This window comes from Alligator sinensis, unplaced genomic scaffold (genome assembly GCF_000455745.1).
Source record: "Alligator sinensis unplaced genomic scaffold, ASM45574v1 scaffold56_1, whole genome shotgun sequence".
NCBI lineage: Eukaryota > Metazoa > Chordata > Crocodylia > Alligatoridae > Alligator > Alligator sinensis.
The window spans coordinates 3,026,399-3,053,064 of NW_005841960.1; the positions used below are offsets into that span (position 1 = coordinate 3,026,399).

The 26,666-nt window shown below is 44.7% G+C and overlaps 1 protein-coding gene across 1 annotated transcript; it reads left to right on the top strand.

Annotated features, from left to right (window-relative positions):
* Positions 1–501: 501 nt before the first annotated feature.
* On the top strand, positions 502–26,339 carry CFH (complement factor H). The gene is made up of 5 exons (XM_025200218.1): positions 502–847; positions 14,084–14,269; positions 24,061–24,166; positions 26,035–26,111; positions 26,320–26,339. The coding sequence occupies exons 1-5, from the start codon at positions 787–789 to the stop codon at positions 26,337–26,339; spliced, it is 450 nt and encodes a 149-aa protein (XP_025056003.1). The 5' UTR covers positions 502–786.
* The last annotated feature ends 327 nt before the right edge of the window (positions 26,340–26,666 follow it).

Below are 26,666 nucleotides of genomic sequence, written 5' to 3' on the forward strand. Positions count from 1 at the left end.
TACAATTCGTGTATGTGTCTATCTACTCACAAATAATATTGTTTCACAAATAATATTCTGAATGGCACCATTCAAATATTTTACTGGTGTCCAACTACATCTACCACAATTCCCTTTACAAAAAATAATTCGTTGTCTTTCAGAATTAAAATATAGTTTGAAACCCCTCTTTGGTACATTGGATTTTATTCCATTTTCCTTTTCCTTCCACATCTTATTTTGTGTTCCTTCATAATTTAGACCCTACAACCCAAGTTAGACTACAAGATACATAGTTGCGTATATCCTTTTCCCTTCCTTTTTCATTTATAGCTAAATGAACTAGCAGCTTGTTCCAACATAATTTATATTTAATAACCAAACATATATAAGACAAAAAGAGGAGCCTCAAAAAAAAAACAAACCTCAGATCCATTTAAACAAGTTTTATTTGTTTTCCTAGCCAAAAAAGACTGCTTTGGGTTTGTATTGAATGAGTGGGGGGAAAGATTATGATGACTCACAAGTATGAAATGTGAGGGAAAAGCAAACAGAAGACAAAAGGCAGAGCCAACCAAAATTAGTGAGGCAAAACTAGGTTTGCATAATACATTTATGCAAAAAGAAAGAGCCTATTATGTGTTGCAAGAGGATTAGGGGAAGTGATTGCTGAAGTCAGAGAATAAAGCTTTGCAAGGTCAGCTCCAGGATCAGTTAGTGATCAAAACCTGAGTGTATGTAGCTCAAAGCAACCACAAACACCACCTTCCACTCTAAATGTGTCTGGCTTGTTTCTGAAGCACTGAGATGATCCTGCTGGGCTACAGTGTTCTGCTCCTGTTCTGGACATGTTGTTCTGCCCAAAATGGTAAGTACTGTAGTTAAAATGAAAGACATATCTTAAAAAAAATTTGCTTGATGATGCATTTTATAAATAAAAGGAAAAAGTTGATATTACACTGGAGTCTGAGAGTTAAAAGTAATTAAAAGTTTGCCCTATGATCATCATACTCAGTTTCTTATAGTGCGAGTGATTTCATCTGTGCATTTGTCTATATTATGCTATGCTGCCCAATGAAACTAAACTGTAATCTAGTTACCAGCAAATGAACAAGAATCAAACCACCTACTACTATTTTTATCATCTTGTAAATCTATTAATTTGTGTTACAGTAGTTAAAGTAGTGAAATCTAGGGTCTAATAATTGCAAATTAAAATTGTAAAATGAAAATGACAAATATGTCTGTTACTTTCTATGTTGAATGATTAATAAAATATTCTGTAAATTAAATTTTGCTATACTTAATTACAGTAAATCACTAAGCAAAAGATTTATGACTGGGTTAAGTGCTTCCAAAATATCCATATTTTTTAATCTACTTTCCATGACTCAATGACAGAGAAATTATATTTTTTAAAGGGCAAAGTGTATGTAAGGAAACTTTTTTGCACTTTTTAGGTGAGCACTTTACAGCCGGCCTTGGAGTTCTCTGTAGCACAGAACTAACACTGAGAAAGGACTTTTTGATTTCTGAAGAGCTTGTTTTCGAATATAAGAATGTCTATATCCTTTAATCAGCATACATAATAATTTGCTATCCATGTCTGCTATCAGGGACCTGTAGCTACACTTGCAAGGGAAGAATTTCTGGGTGCTTTTAATTACAGATTATTTTACTGTTTTCATGGCTTGGGGCTTTCATTTGATTAAAGATGGCAGGTTAAGCCCAAAATATTTTTCAGGGGTTTTTTTCCCTTTCAGAAGAATTCAGTGGGCTAGAAATAATTTTAGTAGGAAAGTCCATAATTAAAACAGATTGTTTATTATATATTTCTATTTTAATTTAAACAAAACATTAAAAAATAATAATAATTATTAATTGAATTCTAATTTACAAAGATTTTGCCAAAATCTGTTATTTTCAAAACATCATTAATTATAAACCAGTACATTTGAAGTTTGGTGAGAAAACTAAGCCAAATCTGGTTTTTTTTTTATGCCCACCATCTATAGAGGTCAGTGAGATTATAAATTGACTTTATGTAAATAAAACACTATTTGATTCTGTGGGACAGATTTAACTAGGAGGTAAACTACTGCAAATTGGCAGAAAATCTATTTTCCACGGTGGAACAACTCTAGATCTACACTGATATATATTGGTTGTACAATTTGTGTTTCAGTGTTGGCCATCAATAATATTTATGTGAATTACAGATCTCATATTGTCTTTAAGAAACTTCTAAGGGCTTCCGGTTCTCGGAGTTTATTTTCTTCTATATTTTGAAGCTATTGTAGCAATTGTTTTTATAATAAGGTTCTTCCTAGACCTCAAATTATGGTCATATAATTGTGATGATTTAGATTCTAGATCCAGTCAGGTAAATACCAGTATTCCTATGGATTTAACTGGGGCTTGGATTTTGCCTTACAGACTTTAGGGTCTGAATTTTCTCCCAATTTCTATTTGTGAAAATTAGGAATAATTTAAATGAAATCAATAGAAGGATATCAGGTTGACTGGAATATAAGCCTCTAAATCATCTTCCTGAAATCTGTTCCATTCAGTGCTGTCTTTGTTCATGCCTAAGGGCTAGATCCAGATTGGTTCTATAAGTGCTTAAACAAGATTTACACAAAGCTCATGGGTCATAGGTGATATCTTTTATTAGACCAACTAAATAGTACCCCACCCCAAAAAAAGATTTAGGCAGGATTTAGGCATCTAAATTTTAAAGAGTAATTCATATTGGCAAGACATGGCTTTTGTATAATAACCTAGTGGCTAGATCTCTTGCCTAGGCTTGTTGCCCTTAGGCTGAAGAAAACTTAGAATACAGAACTGCCAATTCCTGTGCAAGTGATGTAGCTACTAGGTTATTATCCGAGAGTTGTACATAATTAGTGATCAGTTACTAGGGTCTGGTTATATAGTAATTTTGGGTGGCTTCTGGAGCTCTTAACCCCTGGATTGTCCACACATAACACCTGAAACTGGTTTTAATTACTTGATATGTGGCTCAACTTTATTCCACTCCAGGGTAGGATGATCCATGTTACCCATCTTGTGTTATATTGTGTGATCACTTTAAGCTACACCTTAGTGCAGGGGCGGGAAATTAATTCAGGCAGAGAGCCGCTTACCAAGTTCTGGCAAGCTGTTGAGGACTGCATGAATAGCCCCACCCCTTGACAGGTGCCCCGCCCCCTGGTTGCCATCTTGGAACAGGAAGTCCCGCCCCCTAACCCCTGACCTTTGCTGCCAGAAGCCCCTTCTTTTGTCCCCAGAAATACTCCTTTTAGCAAGGAGTTTTGCCATCTCAAAACCAGAATAACACCAAATTATATTCTAAAAATCAAACAACATTCATTAATTTGGTTTGAAAAAGTATTTTTGTCCTAATTTACATGTGTTTGTGTAGTATACATAGAAGTGATTGCACAATAGTTTAAAATGAAGTCTTACTCTTGTATACTGTGGGGGTGTAGGGGCATAGGCGTAGGTATAGGTTTCTGGGGGGGCTATGGATGTGTGGATATGTGGGAGAGGGTGTGGGTGTGTGGGGGTGGATAGGTGTGGGGGATGGGTGTGGGGTGAGGGAGCATGTGGGTGTGTGTGGATATGTGGAGAGTGGGTGGGTATGGGATTTGTGGGGGACTGTGTGTGGGGGGACGGTGCCTAGGGTGTATGAGGGGTGTGGGTGTGGGAGTCTGCATGTATGGCAGTACAAGGGAGTTGCAGGTGAATGTGTATGGTGGCAGTCACCCTACAAACACACACACACACACACACACACACTGTGTGCTTCCCTCATTACACTCTCTCTCTCTCTCTCTCTCTCTCTCTCCTTCCCTCACTGCACCTTCTGTCTGTCTCCCCCTCCCTCATTGCACAGACACACATGCACACACACCTCTCCCACTCCTGAACCTGGGGTACCAATGCTGTTCCATACTCCTGTGGTCCAGTGATGTAGCTGGGGGCCATGTGGTGCTGGAGCAGCTGCCCCTGTGTCCTACTGCCCCTAGCTCCTGTCATCATTGGCAGACAGCCAGGAGCAGATAAATATGAATTTTCTAAACTTCTTAGGTGCCCTGTGGGCTGGATAGAATGTCCTGATGGGCCAAATCTGGCCCACAGGCCATATTTTGCCTGCCCCTGCCTTAGTGGAAACATCACATATACCCCCTTTCCCTGATGGCCTGAATCAGGCCCATAGCCCCCCCCCCCCCAAACTCTCCTCAGCACAACAGATCCCTGCTCACTGCCCCCACCACTCTCCACACTTACATGTGGATGCCTGCATTGTCTGTCTCCAGGGAGCAGGCAAGGAAATGTTAACCTGCATGCCTTGCTGCTGCCACAGCCACCTTTGCTCTCTGGGTGGGCTCAGCCTGGACAAGAGTAGCAACCCAGCAGTGACAGTGGTGGCCAGGCAGGTAGGCTAACCCTTTCCTGCACACTCTCTCTTGGCATAGGTAGCACAGGAAGCCACAAGTAAGCAAGGGCATTTGGGGGTGGGGAGCAGAGAGAATCCCAATGGACAGGGAAGGAGTACTGGAGGCAGGGGGAAACTAGGGGAGCACCAGAGGGGCAGAGAGTGGGGAGGAAGTGCAGAATTGTGGGGGGGGGAGTGGTTGGAGTTTTACCTTTCAGTACTCTGGGCCCCCTGGTGGCCTGAACATGACTACTTCAAAGTTAAGCTAGTACTAACATGGATCAATGTATGTGTGGTTCACAGTGTAGCATTTCACATGACCCTTAGATAGCTGCTCTCAGTAAGGGGGCTAAGCATTCTGGATCTTAAGTAAAATGCTAGGCCAGATTCTGTTCCACTTATTCAGTCAGCTTAGATGCTGAAGTGGGATCCTATTACCGACAAGTTTTTGAACATGAATCATTCATCTGCCATAGATGCATTAATGGATTTTTAGGAATTCGAGCGGAGTGGAATAGAGTTGCATTTGTATACCTATATTCTCTTAGACTCCCATAGATGGAATAGGATATGACCCCTAATATGCAGCCTGACATAAAAGTTGAGACTCCCATGAAGGGCAGGTCAATGATCTCTACAGACCAGCTCTAGGTGCCTCCAACATTTTTAAATTGACTTTTGGAGCCATCGTTCTTTAAATAAAAAGCCTAAGTGTTTTCCTCTGAGTCACCCTCATAGGGGTAAGAAGTCCCCCATCTTAGAACTTGATATGAGCCCCTCCCCTCCCCTCTGCACCCTGCCATTCTCCTTGCAGTCTATTCCCTCCCACATGTCCCTCACCATATGCAGCCTCTGCTTCCCCACCTGCCCCACTTCATTCCCCTCTTAACCTTGCTTCATGCCTTCAGGTTCCATCCCCATTTTGGTCTGGGGACTAAGGATGGCCCCAGCCCAGCCCTGTAGCAGTGGCACATACCTGGCATGGCTGCTATTGGGGCTGGGCTGGAGATGTGCTCAGTGCCTGAGCTAGAACAGGGATGGAGCCTGCTGGCATGGGGCAAGAATAAATAGGAAGCAGAGGCTTGTCAGGGAAGGGCAGGAAGGGGAGCAGAGTCTGGAGGGAAAGTGGAAAAGAGGGGAGCAGGGGCAGAAGGGGAGTGGGGGCCCAAGAATGTGGAAAAGCAGTCAGGGGGAAGAGTGGGGACAGGCATAAGCAGGAGGCAAGCTGCTTGCCCTCCCCATGTCCCTGCCTTCCCACTGTATGTCCCTTGTAGCAGTGGGGAGTGATGAATTAAAGATAACCCTCCAACAATTAGATGTATACATGTTATAACTTTGTAACTTTATAAACAACAACTTTATACATTTTCAATGTAAATAATATATAATCTAATTATTGAGGGTCATCTTAAGTTCAGGGTCATCTTGGATTTTAGTAAAAATGCTCATTTGAAAAAAATCATTATGTAACATCAATGGAAAGCCAACCTTGATGCCTACCAACAGTGAGTATTTACAGAGAAAATGGGATTGTGAAAAAGATCAGTTAGGGTGTGTTCACACATGCAAGCACATGTGCTTACAGCATTTTAAATAGCAGTGGCATAAATTTGTGCTGAAGATTTGTGCCTGTGGCTCTATGGCTGTATGCCTGTCAGACCGAGACAGGGACTGCATGGCCACCTGGACTATGGTACAGGCACTGCAGGAGAGCTGCCTGCACCTCTGGACCAGCTCCCAGTGGGCCATGGCTTCACAGTTAGCCTTTGGCTTGCACTCCTGTCATGACTTCTGGTGCCCTTGCTCTGCCATCTGGACACCTATCACCCAGAAGATGTATTCCTTGCAGTGGCCCACTTCAAAATGTCAAAGCATGTCCTCCTGGCCCCAAATGGCCAGGTAAGCCACCTCATCTGCCCTCCAGCTAGGTCACCAGTGCTGGCCCTGGCCAGGCTCCTCTACCTGGATTCTGGCACTTGCCTCACCAGCAGAGATCCCGGTGTTCCCTGTTTAAAAATTGCAAATTATCTGATAACACAACCCCACAAAAAAAATTCTCCACTCTTTACAGAGAGATCAGTTAGGCAATGTTTTATTGATATATTTACAATTTTAAAGCAATTTGGAAGCATACCAGTCTCTCTATCATCATAACAGGTGTAGCTGGTGAACTGAGACTGGTGGGGCGGTAGAGCATCCCATGGGAGGGGGTTTCCCCCCCCCCCCCCTACCGGCCAGAGCGCCCAGCCATCTGTAGTGCCAGCCCCCCACCCCCCGGCTGGCTGCAAACCCCACTCCCTCTCACTCCTGTGGGACACTCCACCGCCCCTCCAGTCTCATTTCACCAGCCACTGGGCTGGGCAAGCCCTTTCCATTCCAAACTGGCCTCCCCCTGCACAGCCTGCTTTAGTGGGGCAGGGGGGCTCTAAGCCTGGCTCTGGTGGCCTTTCCTACCCAGAGTGCTCACTTATCCACGACCCCTTTCTCACACACACACCCCTGCTGCCACCTCCACAACCTCCCCCCATCCCATCACACACCCAAGTGGTTCCTAGGACCTGGAGTGCCCCACAGGCTAGGGACACATGTCCCAGCACTGGTGTGGCACGGGGCAGGGTTTTAGTGTGACAGTTGCCCCTCCAGCCATGGCTCCTGCCAGAAGGTCCAGTCCCATCCTGTCTGGCAACTGGACACACAGGGTGTGAGATTTATGGGGGGAATGTGGGGTGTTGGGGGGTTATGCATGGGTGTATAGTTTGTGGGGGTTTGTGTAGGTGTTTGGGAGGTATGGGGTTTGTGGGTGGATTATTGGGGAGTTTGTGGGAGTGAGAGGACTTTGTGGGGTTGGGGGGACTGTGTGTTGGGGTGTGAGGGGATTATGAGGGTGGAGGGGACTGCGTGGGATACTCCCCCCTCCCCCCCACAGAAGGTGCACAGACCCTCCTCCCTTCCCCCCCTCCCACCGCAGCAGCAGCCATTGGGGTGCTTATGGCCCACTACTGGTAGAGTCCCCTGGTGGCATGACCCCAGCCACCTCATACTGCCTGTGCCACATAGAGCTGCTTTGGCCTGAGCCGGGGGTGGGCATACACGTTCAGGTAGGACCAGGCCACTCTTGCTGTCACCCAGACTCCCAGCCCCACACACAAGACCTGGGTGCCCTTAGACTGGACTGGGTCCTGCCACCAAGTGCCCTGTGTGCCATTGGGCTGGACTGGCTCCATGGAGGCAGGACCCAGCCTGGCCCGAGAGCGCACAGCTCTCATGTGCAGTGTCGGGATCCTGGGTGACAGCAGGAGTGGCCTGGTCATACCTGAAGGCACACATCCCCGGGCTGGGCTAGCTCTATATGGCACAGGGAGCACCAGGTCCCAAGCAGCCAGGCCTGTGCCACACTGTAGGGGCTCTGCCAGTAGCAGGCCCTGAATGCCTCAACAGCCGCTGCTGCTGCTGCTACAGGAGGCTGTTCACTGTGCTGGGGTAGTGATAGGGGGGAGGCTATGCATTGTGCAGGGGAGGGCGGGCAGGGGACCCACCCCTCCCAAGCAGTTCCTCCACCCCCACGTCCCTACTTACTGGGACATAGCCTGGATCCAAGACCCCGCTGCAGCCTTGCCCTGCACCTATTTACCCCATCACACTGAGGCAGCATGCTGGAGCAGCAGGGTAAGGGACAGACATAGAGACATTTTGGCTACGTGCTAAAGCATCTCTCTGGAGAACCCAGTCTCTGGTTTTTTCAGGGCACGCTCCAGGAGTGTGCTCTGTGTTGCCTTCTTTCAGCATGGTTTTTTTTTAAATACTAGGATTTCCCGGTATCAAAATTAGAGTCCACACTGCAAATATGCAGCACGGGGAACATTTTTTTGTTCCCAGGTTGCCTCCTGCAGCGTCTCAAATTGCTTTCAGATGCCGCAACAGCTCACTCGTCTGGATACTGACTTAAGAGTTCTGCGCTGCCTGTAGTCAAAGCATGATATGTATTTTTTCTTCAATAATTGTGCTTGATGTGCTGTTTGAACATATGATGCAGTTCTAAGTGTGACATAGGATATGAACAGGAATTTGTTTCTAGTGGTGGAAATCTATGAGAAATTTTCCACTGCTAAAAATCTTTCTGGAAGAGAGAGTATACATAGGCATTTTAGCCTGCAGCCACCCCCTCTGCCCTGCTCCCCATGCCTTCCCCAAACCAGGGTGATCCTGGTCTGGAGAAGCTATGAGATCAGGAGGAGAGGAAGGAATATGGCACTGACCCCTGCCTATTCCCCAAATGGTGTGTCTCTTTAAAATTCCAGAGTGCCATGACTATGAGGAGCCTTTTCCTGATGTCAGACATGGGGAACTCCCAACCTTTAAGAAGCAGATATGAAGCTGAATATCCACATGCTTTTTTTTATATTCCCTGAGTTTTTTATAAGCCCATTTAAAAGAGGCACTCATGCAAGCCTCAGGGAATATGGAACACTTCTCTATCCCCAGCTGCATGAGCAACTTAAAGAGGTGCCCAAGAGAATATAAATACCAAAAGAATATATAAACTACACTGGAATCTTACATAAAATTCATATAATTGGAATTAAATCATTAAAGCACAAAAAAGATTTTTTAATAACTTTGCAAATGATTAGAAGAGATTCGTTTTAATTTGTCAACAAAAATAGTGTCAAGGGTGTAACTCGACCAATAAAGCAGTGAAGCTGAAATCAAGAAGTTTATTTACTTTTAAGATATGCATGCACAATCAATAAGAATTGCTCATATGCATTAAGGAAAATTTTCACCATGTAATTAAATGTATAAATTAAAGGAATATCTCTATATCTATATCTCTATATCATTGATATCCAAATTCTATTCATGCCTTTTCCAAGTTTGAGTTCTTGTTCTTGAATTTTTTCCAAGTTCAAGAATGCAAATGCATAGCAGAGCTGTATTATAAATACATAAACAAAAATGAAGGCCCCCTCACTTCGTAGTTTCATATAACTCCACAGATTTGCCTGCAGACAAATTCATGTGAGAAGAAAACTATATAGAAGTTGGCAATTGGAAGATAGGTAAGGGATATTCATGAGACAGTCAAGTCAAGGAATATTTTTAATTTAGCTTCTGATTGGCATGTAATGATTCCAGACTATTAAACCGTATAGTAACCCAGCGATTTGAAAAAAAAAAAGAAAGAGTATTAAAGAACAAATATGTTTCAGCGGGTTTTGATCATCACTCTTAGAAAGATTCAACCATCTTTTTTTTTACAGCATCTGAGTGCCCTCTGGTGGACACAAAGCAGTAATTTTACTTAACTGTATATTTTGTTTTAATGAGTGGGTTTGTAATGTTTCCATTTGGTTTGGCATAACTGTTACAGACTGTGCTCTTTACACTATAGGGACTCAGATTAGTGATATATAAAATACTGAGAGATGACGAGACTTTATTTTGCAATTAAAATGAACTTTATTTTTTGCTTAAAAACTGACCAACTGGGTTTTCTGCTTCTCCCATGCTGGGGAAACTAAACTATACCTCCCCTTCCTGGTCATGGAGCAACGATTATTAGTCAGTTCTCCCCAGCCAAGTATCGCAGTTTTTTTCCAGTTCGCAAGCAGAGGATGGTTAGGAGAATGGGATCAACTGACTGTGTTGCCACTAGGCTGGGGGAAACAAATTGACATCAACATTGATGGAGATATGATGACTGCAGAAGTTAGTTTCTTGCAAGTTCAGGAATAACATTTATCCATCTTGCACATTTGGTGCTGGGAAGATTGGGAGTTGCTGTTATGGGAAAGAAAATATAAGGATAAATTTAAAATATATAAACATGGAGTTACCTCTGTCCTCACTTTTTATATTCTTTGACTAAAGTCATGCAAAAATGCACTTTAGATGCTTTAAAGGGGAGATTCTGGGCAGAAGTGTCCATCAGCTGTTAACTCAAACTTGTAGTGTGTAACAGAGCACAGAGTGCTTTGTTACTAGTAGGGGACTGAGTGCCAGCTATGCAGCTTGCAGCTGCCTGCAATGCCAATTAGGCAGAGTGGCCTGATTGGGAGCAGGGCACAGCTGTGCTCTATAAAGGCTGAGCCCTGAACTGCAAAGAGGCAGCAGTTTGCTGCCAGCAGCTAGGGAACAGCACCACCCAGCTGGGCTGCTGCTCAGAGTAACATCTTGGAGGTAAGGGAGGAAGCTATGGGGAAAGAGGCAGCCCCATGATCCTCAGCATGACAGAAAACTGCACCCTGCTGGGAACGGGTGGCCTGACAGGACTGTCTGTGGCAGGACAGTCCCCCAGAAATGCCAGGCCAGTTACCACCCTTGTGAAAGGCAACTTCAGGACACCTCCTAACCCCAGTCCCACATCCCTGGTGGATGAGATTGAGCAGGGGGAGCCCAGACTCACCAAGAGTACTGAGGCAGGGCCCAGGTCAGTGGAGGGACCTGTGGCAGTGCCCAGACTTTTGGTGGATGTCTGAGGCTGCATATAGGATCCAGCATGAAGCTCCAGGAGGGTGGGGCCCTGAGCACTGGGGAGCTATTAAGGAAGCTCCCAGGGCCAGGGATAAGGGGATAGCTCAGGGAGGGCTTTGGGACAGGGCTTGGAGCCCTGATCCCAGACGTGGGCTTGGAGGCCCGAGGTGTGCGGGCTTGGAGCCCAGTGTGCAGGGCCTGGGGCTCTGTGTGTGTGTGTAAAGAGAGAACCCAGGGTGAGGGCGCTGGAACCGTGAGTCCCACATGAGACTCTGGAGCTCGGGTCTCAGTGCTAGCTAGCTGGAGGAAGCATCTGTGAGGCATGGGATATGATAGGGGGAGATGAGAGTCATATACATAGGCTGTTGTCATGAGGGCAGATAAATGGGCAGCCTTCCACCTGATTAACATGGGATAATTAGTAGCATCAAGGCATGGCAGATGAGGAGGCGGGTGGCTGGACCTAAGACAAGTGGGTGGGCCTATGTTTAGACAGGCCCTGGGACTCCCACTTGTTACATAGTGATATAAATTAGCTTAATCATTTAAACTTTGACTTTGAATGAAGAATGATTTAAATTGGTGCTATTTTGTTTTGTATCACAACAGAACCATGTGGATATAACAGTTGTTATCCTTTGATATCAGTATATATTTACATCTCAATAACCAAAGATAACTTTTTCCAGCGCCTGTGTACGTACATGTTAGCAAAAGATTGTGCAATTTCCTTTACTCAACTGCCATGATATTTTAAAGCTGAAGTATTGTTACCAAATTTGCCCATTACTTTGGGGTGTGCTCATTTATTAGGGATAGTTTCTAGGGTCTTGGTGATTCTGTCAATGTGCTGCTTGTGTTACTATACGGAGCTGTATTTCTCCCTTCTGCAAGCCCTCACCCCCAGTGGAGCTATCTTGCAGGACTCAATCTCAATGGGACTGGGTTCCTCCAGCCACCAAATCAGTCATACACACAAACACACACAAATTAACGTGACACGCCTGACCTGGCCAGGCTGATCAGCATGGACAGGCTGACACCCTCATATGCCAAGAATCAGTTCATAAGAGCAACAATAAAATGCAGTCAAACACAAGCACACAGGTAAACAGAATCCCTCTGAATCCGGCTGGGTGTCCAGCTGACACCCTCATGGGCCAGCATTCAGTTCATAAGGGCACGTCTGAGTCAAACGGGGTCAATCAGCCTGTACAAGCTGATCCCCTTATGTGTTTCAAACTCAGCACGTCCCAATCTTTGGCCTCTTGATGAGCAGACCCCACAATAATTTGGGCTTCACAGGGATCTTTAGCATAGGTAAAAGAAGCGTTGCTGCAGAGCACGGGAGGAAAGAGAAGCAGAGAAGGAAAAATATACCCAATTACTACCAGTTTGACTATAAAAGTTATTTATTGCTAAGCATATGAAATATATAATAGTACTAGTAGTAATAGACATGCAAAAGAAAAACAAACACCAACAATGACAATACTACCCTGGTTTCACTAAGTATTTGGGGAAACTTAGCTCAAGCTTAACTGATACAGTTCAGGTTCAGAAGTTTATGCCTAGAAAGAAGACAGAGAACGCTGGGATCTCACCTAGTCCACGGTACTCAGGCTGCAAAGCTGACAGGCACAGTCCGTAGCACAATCCTTGAAGAGAGAGATGATCTGTTCTTCCAGCGTCCCAAGAACGACAGGGGATGGTGTCAGCACAGGGGTTTTCTTCTTCTCCTTCTTTCCTCCTGCTTCTACTTCTTTTCCTTCCTTTTCCTCTTCTAGCAGCACACACACTTACAGATTTTTATACCCTCAGTTCAGCTGCTTCGAAGCACCCTCAGTAGTGTAAATCATTGTCTTTTCTATTGACAAGGGGTTATCTGGTTTGGACCATCTCAGGAAACTGATTGATAATCAGGAAACACTTAAGATTAGGGAGTAACCCAAATACTTGGGAGCCAGCTTGAAATTCCTATGGGTGGCAGATATACTGATGGGATATCTCATGGTTTCTTCAGGAACAATAGATAGCTTGCAGCATCAGGATTTTGGATTTTTACTTGTTGTGCACAAGCCTCAGCTTAGCATGACTTTTCCAGATCTTACTATAGTCTTTTAACAGACTTAAAACAATTATTGGGGTGCTCATAACCTTTTGTGGAGAGGACTCCCACCAGTCGTCTCGGGAAAGATATGACAACACCTGGGATTAGGGCTCCAGCAGGCTGGATGCTGTGATGAACCCTTAACCATTGTTCAAATGTTGCCCATACCCCCTCTGACTCGGTCTCTTGCCTCAGCATTCCCTAACCCGGCAACCGAGTTTTAGTCAATCAAGTTTAAATAGGCCTCCCATAGTGGGACCGGGGAATGTACGGCCCGAGATGCCTATTAAACTTAGAGCTGTGTGTGTGTGTCTGGGGGGGAAAAGTCCTTAGTAAATCCAGATTAGAACTGGTCTGATAAATGCTGAGCTGGGTGTGTGTGAACATGGGTTGATTAACATTGGAAGCACAGATTCCCCATCATGCAGCGCTCTCCTGCTTCTCTGGTCCCAGAATTCACTGCAGTCTCTGCTTCAGGCTTTCTGTTTTCCATCTCTCATGTAAATGAGACCTAGGGCAGTTGATTTTTCATTAGCATACTTTTTCCCCACCTAGGGGCGTGATTTTTAGTATTTTAATGAGCCCTTTAACCCAGTACTTTGCTTCTTGCTTTTGTTTTCAAACCCCCTTTATCTAGGACTGTCTCCTCCTTGTCATTGCAGATGGGCATTCGTCACATAACATTCTCTTCTGCTTCATCTCTGAGTAGTGGTTTCTAGGTCACTCCTTACAGTTCCATCTCGGATGCAAATAAGACCTAAGCAGTTGATTCACTCTTGTCACCCTTATCTGGAGGGTCTTAGGTGTGTCTCTCACTGCATCTTAATCAGTTTCATTTAGGTAGAGGAGGGGAGGGAGGGGGGTGAGTCCTTTGTGAGTCAGGCAGACTGCATCCTGTGCCAGGGTTGCCCAAGAACACAGAGCTGAGGTGTAACAGTATATTATAATTCAAATCAAGAAGCTGCACATGTTGGACCCCAGCTTCCCTTCATAGCTCTTACTACTTTTCCTTTCTTTAATTTTGACGGCATTTACTATGTATTTTAATACTTAATTATTCATATTTATTTAATTTTTAGAGTGTAAAACCCCACCTCCTAGAAGAAGAAAAGAAGTACTCACAGAAACATGGAATAAGGCATCTTACCCACATGGTACTCGAGCAACTTATGTGTGTCGACCTGGGTATATAAAACTTGGGCGTGTTATATTCCAGTGTAATAACGGAATATGGGAACATGCCCCACCATATACAGAATGCCAAAGTAAGTATCTATACAAATGTATGTGACCATTCAGCTGCAAGATTTACAAGCAGTTTTTCCTTGTTCTTGAAATGAATATTTAGGGCAATGCCGTGAAGTTTTTTCCTGTTTGATTTCATCTGGAATTTTGACTTTAATGATTCCAAGATTTGTCCTTCAATGTTTAGCTTGGAAGAAAAATTTCAGTTCTAGTTTCAAAGCATCTCATATGGTGGAGGCAGTAACAACTGAAACATTTCCAAGTGAAACTTGCTTGGCAACACTTCAAAAAGGAAAACATTCAGCCAAGGGGGGGACATGTCTATGCCTCTGTTCCATTCCTGCCTGGAACATTTCAAAATTCTGCCATCCCCTCTAATACTAGCCAGGGTAGAGCAGCCTGTAGTAGATCTCTTGGTTTCCTCTTCATTCTCCCACCCCAGAAACTGGAAGCAGAGGGGAGGGGAAATCTGAGAGCTGGAGAGGAGAGAGAAACTGAGTGGAGGGGGGAAGCAGGGGCTTCCAAATCTTCTGAAGCTCTGCTCTTTTTTGCCTTGTGGGCAGAAGTAGTGGGGATTGGGGCTGGAAGGTCCAGCTCCAGCTCTGGTGGGGCCACCAGAGATCTAGCAGGGAGGGCAGGGGGTAAGATTGGCTCTAGCTGTGGTTCTAGTTCTGGCTCTGGCTTTGGCTGTTGACCTGGCACAACTACCATGTGCTGTTTCTGTGCATATATAAGCAAAAGTTAAACACTCCAAAATAGTACTTATTTAAAGAGTTAATATTTTGGAATGTATCATCTTCTGAAACATTTCAGAAGGCTTGTTAGGTATGTACAGCTGGTCATTTGAAATATGACAAAGGCATTTGAAACATTTTAATTATTATGTTTGTTCACATCCATAATTACAGCAGGGGTTTATGACCAAGACACTAAAGAAACCAAAGATTTTTAACAATTTTTTTTCAGAATAACCACACACTATTCATAACAAACAATTCAAATTAATATCTACTTTAGTTTTCCAGGGCTTTAAGATACCCTAAACTCTTTCAGGATTGTTCTGTTAATGGTGCAATGATAATTTCTTTAGGGTTAATATTTGTAGATTAGGAGCATCAAGAATTAAGATTAGCTCTCTGGGTCACAAAACTCTCCCAGAGTAAACATAGCTAGCACCTTTTGGAAAAGGCCTCAAAAGTCCTTTCCTGTTGAAGTATGCACTATGCTTGTTTTCTCCTTTGCCTTTCCTTAAGACCTGGAATCAGTTTTCTTTCTTTAAGAGTGTGCACTTGTGCTTCTTTCTCAGATTGTGCATATGACCAAATATCCTGCATAGAAGGTTTAATAATCTTATCGTCTTAAAGGGAGAATCATAAGTGTAAAGTTATGTGGAATTATGGAAAAACCCGAGTAAATAGTTCATAAACTAGTGAGTCCCTTTTGCTTAAATACATACATGCTTGACCCAAATGAAACCATTCTTAGGAAGTCTCGGGCCCCAGTCTGAAGCCTTGGATTTTATTTGAGGTTCCTCTCAACTCTTTCCAGAATCAAAGTGAAGCATCTTAACTAGGTAATTTTCCACAAATAATATTTTTTTTAATACTCTTTATGTTGTATCCCTTGCAGGCAAGAAGTACCTAGCTAAAATTGCATCAAAGAAGGTTTTGGTTAACGTAGAAAGATCTATCTAAATATAAGCATTTTTAAACACTGAAACAGGCTACGTAGGAAGGTTGTGGAATTCCCTTACGTGGAAATTTTCAGGACCTGGTTAGACAAACATCTGTCAGGAACACTCTGGGTATACATGATCCTGGCTCAGTAGAAGAATGGACAGAGAAGGTGGTCTCTCTAATTATCTTCTGACCCTTCTTTTATATGATATCTGCTTATATAATTTAAATTCCTAACTTCTAGAACCACTATGAAAAATTGTGGGCAAAAATTAAAAATCCTTATTAAAATACTATAGTTAACTATATTTCTAAGAGGGATGTGAAGACGTCTTGTAAAAACTCACACCTTCCTCTGGCTCAGGAAGCTCCACTCTAGCCAGCCCTTCTCCTCAGGTGGCCCTGCTAGTCTTGCCTGCCATGTCTTTATATTGCTCAGTGTAGAAGTAGCGTGGAGAGAAGGAGCATCTAGTTGACAGGGTTTGTGGCTTTGCCTGTCCCCCTCATATGCTAGCATTGATTTTTCTCTCACTCCATTAAGTCCTCTTGTTTAGAATCATAAGGCATCTTTACCCATGTAGGTGGAAGTGAGGGGGCACTTTAATTAGAGAGACTCCAAGAGCCATTCTAATTAAAGCGCCCACAGCACCTCGTGTATTCAGCATCCTGCACTACAAAATAGCGGTGGCACCACTTTAACTAAATCTCATTCAAAGAACTTTAGTTAAAGTGCCCTCACTGAAATTTTGAAGTGCAGGGAGGGTAAATACACAAGATGCCGAGGCTGCTGCAGCACACTCATTAGCATGCCATAGCAGACTTGATTAATCAAGTTTGCTCCAACATGTTGTAATTACAGCATGTCGGAGTAGCACCCCGCATGTCTACAGACACTCATAGGGTGGAAACATGTCACTTGACACCTCAAGTGTGCCATCATATTTTTTTTTTATGGCACCACAAATGGTGAGCAAATAGATGTTCCTACCCTTTGTTGTGCCATGTAGGAGGAAAATCAGCGGCATAATGAAAAGTAGTAATAGTCTCTGCCACTTTATTGTGGCAGTTATTGTCTACTAGCTCTATGATAGGAGAGTACAGAGGCATGAGCCCCAGAGAATCTCTGGTGCCCTGTGTCTCCATGATGGAGCTTGCTTATCCAGGCCCACTCCTGGAATCTCCAGGGACCATCTGGGTAAAAGAAAAAATGAGGGTTTCCCTGTATTGCCAGACTCATCCCTAGAGATCTCTAGTCTCCCAGACCCTCTTCTGGGATCTCTCGGAGTGACTTTGGGACAGAAGGAAAGTGGGGCTTTCTCTATTTACCCCAAACCACCTCCTAAGATCACATTGCCCCTTATCCCACACTATCAATGGAATCCACGTTGTGGCAGAACTGATCTATTTAATTCAGCGACATCTATTTTTAGGCCTAGAATCATAGAAAAATCAATCTGGAAAGGACCTCTGGACATTATCTAGTACAGCTTCCTGCTCAAGGTAGGATCATCCCTATCCAAGCCAAACCATGTATTTGGAATAAAACTTGTCTAACCTATTACTAAAACTACAAAATCCACCCTGGAGCACACCCCTAGCCTGCTGCAGGAAAAGCAGAGGGAAAATGGTGGTCAGTATCCTGTTGCTGCAAGGGTTGTTAAAATTCATGTGAAAGATTCAAGGGACTATGCCCCAGACTATAGGTGAAAGCAAAAAAGTCCCACAACCTGTACCAGGCTCAATGTGCTGCAGTACCAAGCTCTGCAAGCTGTACCAACCTGTACAAAGCTGATCACGGGGTAAAATTCCCTCCTGATCCCAAATGTAGCAATCAGTCTGACCCTGAACAGAGGGACAAGACCCTCTAGCCAGGAATCTCTGAGTTTTGGTCCCAGCAGGAGCACTGGCACACCCCAGTCAACATTCCCAGCAACCCCAATGCTTCTAAGGAGGGCAAAAAATGGAAAATAAGACCCTGACACCTGTAGAAACAGGAGAGAGGGAAAAAATCTGCCCCAGTTTCATGTGATAACCAGCAAAGCCCAGAAGCATGGGAAATACCAAGCACCCTTCGTCCTGCTCTGCAACCTGGGAACAGTAAGTATAATCTAACATACCCTCTTACCAGGAAGCCAGAATGCATGGTTGTGTATCATCTTCATAAACTTATCCAAGTTCATTTAATCTTATATCACAACTAAGCCAGATGTGCTTCATTCTCCTGCATGGTCCACTCCCACAATCACCTGCTTCAGGCTGCAGAGCTCTTCTCATTAACTCCCAGCATTTCAAGTGTGTTTTTGGGGGAGGCAATCCCTGGACTTCTCACTGTTCCTCTTTACAGACCACTCTAGCCATAGGTATTTCTAGATCAACCCTGATCAATACTTACCGAACTTCTTGAAAACCTCCAATAATTCAGAGCCACCAATTTCCCTAGTCAATCTATTACCTCACTATTCTAAGCAGTACTGAGTAGAGAGGAGCTATCACCTGTCTGAGGAGGCTCAGCACTAAGCTAGACTTTCTCATGGCCTGGCAAGCCTCCCAGGCTTACCTCAGTCATTTCTCCTTGATCTCTTCTCTTCCTTCTCCAGACAGACATCCTGCTGTCTCCTCACCCAGAGTCTTCCAGCTCTCCTTGCTGTTAGGGCCCTTCCTTTATACCTTTTCTTGATGTGGGCTGGAATAATCCACCTCAGGTCAGGAGCAGGTAGATGCTATGCTGTTATTGTTAACATGCAGGTCCACTCTTCCACCTGCACACCCTACTCCAGGGGTGGACAAAATATGGCCCGTGGCCCAAATCCGGCCCACAAGGCCATTCTATCTGGCTCACGGGGCCCCTAAAAAATGTAGAAAATTAATATTTCTCTGCCCTTGGTTCCTGTAAAAAAAATGACAGGAACCAAGGGCAGTAGAAGCCCAACAACAAGCCTTGGTAGAAGCCCAACAACAAGCCGCCTGGCAACGCCCCCACCCCTAACCAGGGCTTCTGGCCTGGGAGCATGTGGCTTCCCTGCACTGGAACCGCAGGTAAGTGCGGAGGGGGAGAAGGGCAGAGGGACCCTGGGCAGGTTAGGAGTGCGGGGGGAAGTGGCTCCTCCCCCACCGCGTGGCCGGTGCCCCGTGCTGCAGCTGCTCACAGCCTGCCTGGGACTGCCTGTGCCTGCTCTGGACATCCTTGTACAGGCTGCAAGTGGCTGCAGCAGGGAGCACCAGCTATGGGGTGGAGGAGGGGCCACTTTTCCTCCTGCGCTCAGCTTTTCCCTGGGCTCCTTCCCTGCATGGAGAAAAGCAGCCCCTTGCTCGCCCCATGGCCAGCACTCCTTGCTGCTGGTGCTTGCAGCCCACGCGGGACTATCTGGAGCAGGCATGGGAAGCCCCAGGTGAACTGCAAGCAGCTGCAGTGTGGGGCACCAGGCATGGGGCTGCTTTCCCCTGCACCCCACCCCCCACACTCAGCACCACCTCGTGCCCCGGCCCCACTGCCAGGCTGGCAGCAGGGCAGGTTACAAGCTGGTGCTGAGCGTGGGGAAGAGCAGCCCTTCACCTGTGCCTGCTCCAGATAGCCCTGTGTGGACTGCAAGTGCCTGCATCAAGGAGCACTGGCCATGGGGTGGGTAAGTAGCCACTTTTCCCCATGCTCAGCACCAGCTTCTTCCCTGCTGGCAAGTAGGGGATCGGGGCACTGCGCTGCCCCCCACCTGTACCACAGGGCTGGGGGGCACTGGGAGTGAGCAGGTGAGGGAGGCAGTGGGAGCACAGGTCCCATACCGGTGTCCCAGAGCCAGTGCTGGCAGGGCCCAGAGCAGGGTGGCAGGAGCTCAGGGTCCCAGCTGGCAGGGGCTCTGTGGAGCTGGGCCAGCTCCCCCCTCTCCCTGCTGGTGCAATCCAGCCCAGCTCCACGGACTCCTGCCAGCCTGTGCCCTGCTTTGGGCCACACCAGTGCTGGCCCTGGGACATTGGTCCCAAGACATTGGGACATTGGTCCCAAGATGGTGACCAGGGGGCGGGGCACCTGTTAAGGGGCAGGGCTACCCATGTGGTCCTCAACAGCCTGCCAAAACTGGATAAGCGGCCCTCTGTCTGAAATAATTGCCCGACCCTGTCCTACTCTGTCATTCCTATATAGTGGGTACATCTACATGTGCTATTAAGGTGACTAAATAAACTCCGTCATAGGTGGCAATGGAGTTTATTGCTCCCAGGTGCAATGTTTGTGTGTGCATCTGGAGCCATGGCACATTGGGCCAAGGCAGAGCAGCCCCCGCTGGCACGGGGGGCTTGGGGATCAGCCTGCTAGCCTGGGGCTGTTCTGACCCAGCTTAATGTGCTGCAGAGAGGCCGGCTGGGGCATGAGCATTCTTGTGTGCAGAGCTAGCTAGCATGTATCCCCTGCAGTGAAGCACTCTTGTGCCCCAGCCAGCTGGGTCAGTGTATACATATGCACTGCAGTGAAGTAAATAACTCCACTGTAAGATAGTAGTTGTGTTTAGCAATACTATCCTATGGTGGACTTCATTAGTTTACTCCCTTGTAATAATACCACACATGTAGATGGCGATATTTTACTGCAGAGATAATTAGGCAACTCCGCAGTAAACATTTCTGCATATAGATACACCCAGTTTGTAGTCTGTTAGACCAGTATCCCCTTGATAATCATCCTGTACCAAGTCTATTTTGTCAAAGTCACCATTTAATACCAGGCCTCTTATTTGAGTCCTTGACTTCAGGAAAGCTGACTTTGACAAGCTCAGGAGGCTTGTTGGCGAGGCCCTAAGGGACCATGACCCAAGCGGGAGGGGTGTTCAGGAAGAGTGGTAGTTCCTCAAGGGAGCAATCCTGGACGCTCAAGCAATGTTTATCCCATCTCGAAGGGAAGGCAGCAAAAGGGCACAGCAACCCCCTTGGCTCTGCAGGGAACTAGTGGACCTCCTGCATCTAAAAAGAAAGGCCTATAATGGATGGAAGAATGGATCCACCCCAAAGGAGGAGTACTCTGCACTGGTCTGGACCTGTAGGGAGTGAACCAGGAAAGCCAAGGCTGTGGCTGAACTCCAACTGGCTACACATATCAAGGATAATAAAAAGCCCTTTTTTAGATATGTGGGGAGCCACAGGAAATGTAAGGGTAACATTGGACCCCTGCTAAACCATATAGATCAACTGACAACCGACGCCCAGGAAAAAACCAACCTGCTCAACAGGTATTTTGCGTCGGTTTTTCACCAGCCCCAAGGGATGGCCCTTCCTAATACAGTATGGGACATCCAGGGTGAAGGAGAACTATTACCCCACATCAATGTTAACCATGTGAAAGAACACCTTGAGAGGTTGGACACCTTCAAGTCAGATGGCCCAGACAGCTTACACCCCAGGGTACTTAAGGAGCTGGCAAGCATCATAGCTCAGCCATTGGCACGGATCTTCAAGAACTCGTGGCGCTCAGGCAGAGTGCCCAAGGATTGGAAGAAGGCCAGTGTCGACCATTCTTGACAAACTGGCTGAAGGCAACTTTTTGAGGGATAACCAGCATGGGTTTGTTGTGGGTAGGTCTTGCCTGACCAGCCTCATCTCCTTCTATGACCAGGTGACCTATCACCTGGACAAGGGAGAAGAGATTGACATTATATATCTTGACTGTAAAAAGCTTTCGATCTGGTATCCCATGATTGTCTTATAGCCAAATGGGCCAACTGCGGCCTCAGCTACATCTCAGCCCACTGGTTGGGGAATTATCTTCGAGGTCGGACCCAGAGAGTGGTAGTTGATAGAAGTCAATCATTGTGGTGCGCTGTGACCAGTGGGGTCCCCCAAGGCTCAGTCCTTGCGCCTATCCTTTTCAACATCTTCATTAATGATGTGGACATTGGTGTCAGGAGCTGACTAGCCAAATTCGCTCATGACACCAAACTTTGGGGTAAAGCATCCACACCCAAGGACAGAATGGTGATCCAGGCCAACCTTGACAGGCTTGGAAAATGGGCAGACAAAAACCTGATGGCCTTCAACTCTAAAAAATTCAAGGTACTCCACCTTGGGAATGAAACCGACAGCATGCCTATAGGCTCGGCAATGCTATGCTTGCTAGCACCACGGCTGAAAGGGACTTGGGGTTCATGATTGACCACAAGATGAATATAAGCCACCAATGTGATGTTGCAGCTGGCAAAGTGAGAAAAAACTCTGGCTTGCATCCATAGATGCTTCTCCAGGAAATCCCAGGATGTCATCCTCCCACTGTACTTAGCCTTGGTGAGGTTGCAGCTGGAATACTGTATCCAATTCTAGGCTCCACAATTTAAAAAGGATGTGGAGAAACTTGAGGAAGTCCAGAGGAGAGCCACGTGCATGACCAGAGGGCAGGAAAACAGGCCTTATGATGAGAGGCTGAGATCTATGGGACTCTTCAGCCTGGAAAAGTGCAGGCTTGAGGGCACCTGGTGGCTACCTGTAAGTATATAAGGGATATACATCAGGATCTGAGGGAACACTTGTTCATCAGAGCACCCCATGGGATGACAAGGTCAAACGGTCACAAACTTCTCCAAAACCATTTCAGGCTGGACATAAGGAAGCATTTCTTTACTGTCCAAGCCCCCAAGGCCTGCAACAGACTGCCGCCAAAGGTGGTGCAAGCACCTACTCTGGATTCCTTCAAGATTCAATTGGACATTTATCTTGCTGGGATCCTGTGACCCCAGCTGACTTCCTGCTCCTGGGGTAGGGGGCTGGACTCAATGATCTTCCAAGGTCCCTTCCAGCCCTAATGTCTATGAAATCTATAAAATTTATTTAATAAGTTTACCCATCTTATTTTTTAGCCTTCTGGTATTTGTGTAGACACACTTATATATTTTGTCCTTTTTCAGCTGCCTGTTATTGCTCATGCTATTTGCTTGGAACAGTCTGTGTTCTGACGTATCCTAACTCTTGTCTATAGTATACTTCTTACTCCCCTACTATCCTCTTCAAGATGGTGTAAAATCTGAATGATGCTCCCATTTGGGGTTACACCAATCCAAATAAAGAAAATCACTTCTAAAAAGTGAATAATAATAAAACACTAGTAAAAGAGAAATTCATCATATACTATTTTCTAAACATTAAAAATGAGAAACCAAGGATCAGAGGAAGTGGTCAGTTCTAGAATTACTTAACTGAGAAGTTGGCATCCTTTTGCCTGTATGGGCAGGGGCTTGTGATCCAGCTGTTACTGCAGACCAAAAGTCTTTTACCCATTCCCCCCACTGTTAGCAGCCAGCTGCCAGATTTCCAGCCCCTCTGCAGGAAGGGAAGCTCAGATGCTGCAGATGCAGAGAAGATGGGCAGCATGGTGCATCTCCATGACATTGATGCTCCATGCTGGCTCGAACTCATCAGACCTCTTTGCAGGCCCTAGGTAGTTGACACCAGGCTTAAATAAGTATACATAGAATGACTGTGTTCCCTTGGTTAGCAAAAAAAGTGCCATTTATCATAAAGGCCCTATTTTTCAGCCTGCTTTATTGATTTCTAACCAATAAGAATTAACTTGTCTATATGATAATTAAAAGTTTTAAGTGTAATTTATTCAAATTAATTATTTAAATTGAGATTTGCTGATTGAAATCATGCTTAAAATTGGTCATTTAAATTACTATGGCTGCTTACAGAAGTTTTAAAAAAAACAAAAAAGTACTTTACTGGTAGAAGCAGCTCATGACTTCTACCTGGCTCTTCAGTGTCTGTATAGCTTCGGCACTTCACGGTGCTTTTTGGTGCTTTTATCTAGTAGCTGATTCAATCAGCTATTAAATAAAAGTGGCAACCCCCCCCCCACTGAAGTTCCTGACCTATACAAATGTTGGGCAAGCTGGGTCCCACTAATGCAATGCCTCTTCTGAGTAGGAGCTGGGCTTGGTGTGGGAGCATGCTAAGTTTAAATCATTGGCAATTTTTTAAGGCCGGAAAGCATTCTATGTCTATAATGGTGGCATTTTTCAAAAATACTTTGTGAATACTGAAAACTTCTCAAAATATCCTACATTACATAGATACAGTTTCTGTCAGACAGTGAAAACACCACCCTTCACATTGCTAGATAAAAGTTAAGTACTACTGTACTATGTTTCCCAATTTTTTTCCAGACAAGCCCTGTGGCCATCCTGGAGATATTCCGTTTGGCTCCTTTGACCTTACAGAAGGAACTGAATTTGTATTTGGTGCTCGTGTTGAGTACAAATGTAATGATGGGTGAGTTTTCTTAAATATTCAGTATGAAATTAGTATAACATAGACTGTAAAACTTAAGTAGAATAAGTGTCTAGTTAAGCCTTCTCATTGTACAAATCAGATTACATTATTTTAATATTTTGTATAGTTATGAAAAGCAAAGTTGAAAGTGAATCCACTTAATTAAAAAAAGATATTAGAGCTCCATGAAGGCATCAACACTATTCTCCCTGTCATGTTGTTTTATATTTGTCCATCAGGGGGCACATCTACACTGCATTAATCTGCCATAATTGTGGCACATTAAGTTTACTACCTGTAATAACAGGTACTAACTGCACTATAATTGGTGCTACTGTGCAGTAGTATCAGCACAGGTCTTTTGCATGACGCTAACGTGCAGTAGACTAATTTTACTGTGCATTAGTGCAGCTTTCCCTGTGCTGTGCTAATATGTGGTAGAATTGGTCTAGTGAGCTTCTAGCATCTCATGTAGATGCACTCAGGGACAACCAAATTTTGTTCAGAAGAGGACCGCATTTAATTTGCCTGAAACTAAATGGGCTACAGCTGACTTATTTAATATGGAGATTTATGATAGAGAACTAGATGTTTGTGTATTCAGTGATGAATCTTGAGTTAGTAAACCAGAAAAATCATTTGCAATGCAATCATTGCATTCTGGAATTATTTGTTTCAACACTAATGCAAACAGGCAAGGATTTCTTTGGGTGATATATATATACATTATTAGATCAACTGTGTACTTAGGATAGAGTTAAACAAGCTTTCAAGTGCAAACTATCCTTCATCATATCTGATCAGAACCACTTTCTACATTAACGAAATGCTGCTGGAAAAGTCATTGGGTCACTCTGATACTTAATGTTTTAAAGGTCAGCATATTAGTCCTCTGACCCACAGCCCATTATTTATGTTATACAAGAATATCAGAGAGAAATTTTTCAAATAAGAGCTTTTTACGAGATTCTGTAATTCTGTTCATTGTTTATTTTTACTCAGTTTACTAAGCCTGGAGCTAGCAGGCCTCTATCAATGGATATGCACAGGTGCTATATTTAGGTTGACATAACTAGAGTTACATTAAACTAAATGCCCATCTGTGCAGACATTTTGGGGAGTTAAATCGGGCAAAAAAAAATTGTGGGCCTAATCTAAATTAGTTTGCCTGAGGAAGTGAACTAACTTTTATAGTGGGAATGGGTTAAACCACTCTGTCAAACACCTGTAAATGTTTGGAGCACAGCTCTAGTGCAAGGAAAACCCAAGTTCTTGCCCCAGACCTGTGCTATGTTATTCCTATGTGCCCTCCACCCCCCCAGCACTGAGTAGGTTATTTTGAATTCTACCATTCCCCCACCGCTGGATGGACTATTCCTGCACATGGAACAACCAACCTCCCCTCCAAATTCACCACCCCACTAATGTCCCATCAACCCCCCTACCCTGGACCAGCCAACCCCCCATGCAGACTCACTAGCGTTCCCCCAGTCACACCAACTGTACCCTGAGTTACTTATTCTGGTTTCCCTGCATGGCTCCTGGGACTGGTGAGTTTCTGTACATGCTGCTTCCAGTCTATATTCACATGGCTTAAGTAAGCCACATGAATGTAGACCAGGTGCAGCAAAAGACTATACACGCCCAATGAGGTTGTACTAGTACCTCTCCTAGATGCCATGATGAATAAGAAGATTAACAAAAACTGAGAAGAAGCTGGGAAAAAGAATAATTTCTTTTTTAGAAGTACATTTTGTGTTAATCTGTATTAGAGCAGAAGGAAATTACTTATACTGTTTGGGTGATAACAGCATAATTATTCTACTGTGTTTTAGAATTATTCACTCTGCTTTCTTTCATTTGTTGAGGTACCGGATGCTAAGTCAAAGACATGTCCGTGAGTGTCTGGCAGATGGGTGGAGCAACGATTTGCCTCACTGTGAAGGTAAGTGGAGTGCAATACTTAATCCTTTGTCAAGCTGACTAGTAGCTGGTCTTCCAGAAACTGTTTTGGAACAAACAGATGCCTTTACTTACATTGGAGTTGTACCTTACTTAATATGCAGTCTCTCTAGTTTCAATATGAATACTCATGGTGTAAGATACTATTCATCAAGATCTAGGATGATATAATCCCTTAATGTTGTTCTTAGGGTCTGTATTAAAAGGGTAAACAAGGTAAGACAGCATGGATTTAGAGCATGATAGCTACTCTACGGCAACTACCTGCCTGCCTGACTGCAGGCTTCTATTCTGTAGTAAATATGAAGTAGTTTATTCCACTGTTACTGGACACAGCTACACAACGAATTTACTGTGCAGGTGAACAATTAGCTGCACAGTTTCATCATCTACACATGTACCCCTATTAGCCTAGAGTATTAACAAGAACTATCCTGCTGCGAATTAAAAAACTCTGCAGCACCATACGTGTAGATGCTGAAGGGGCTGGCTGGGACATAAGGGTGATTCAGTGTGGGGGATGGCTGCTGGCCCCCAT

Excerpts from the sequence above, each read along its gene's own strand:
- CFH (XM_025200218.1), top strand. The coding sequence starts at position 787 with ATGATCCTGCTGGGCTACAGTGTTCTGCTCCTGTTCTGGACATGTTGT. Across the intron at positions 848-14,083 it reads ATGTTGTTCTGCCCAAAATG|AGTGTAAAACCCCACCTCCT; the intron begins GTAAGTACTGTA and ends TTTAATTTTTAG. Across the intron at positions 26,112-26,319 it reads CGATTTGCCTCACTGTGAAG|GGTCTGTATTAAAAGGGTAA; the intron begins GTAAGTGGAGTG and ends TGTTGTTCTTAG.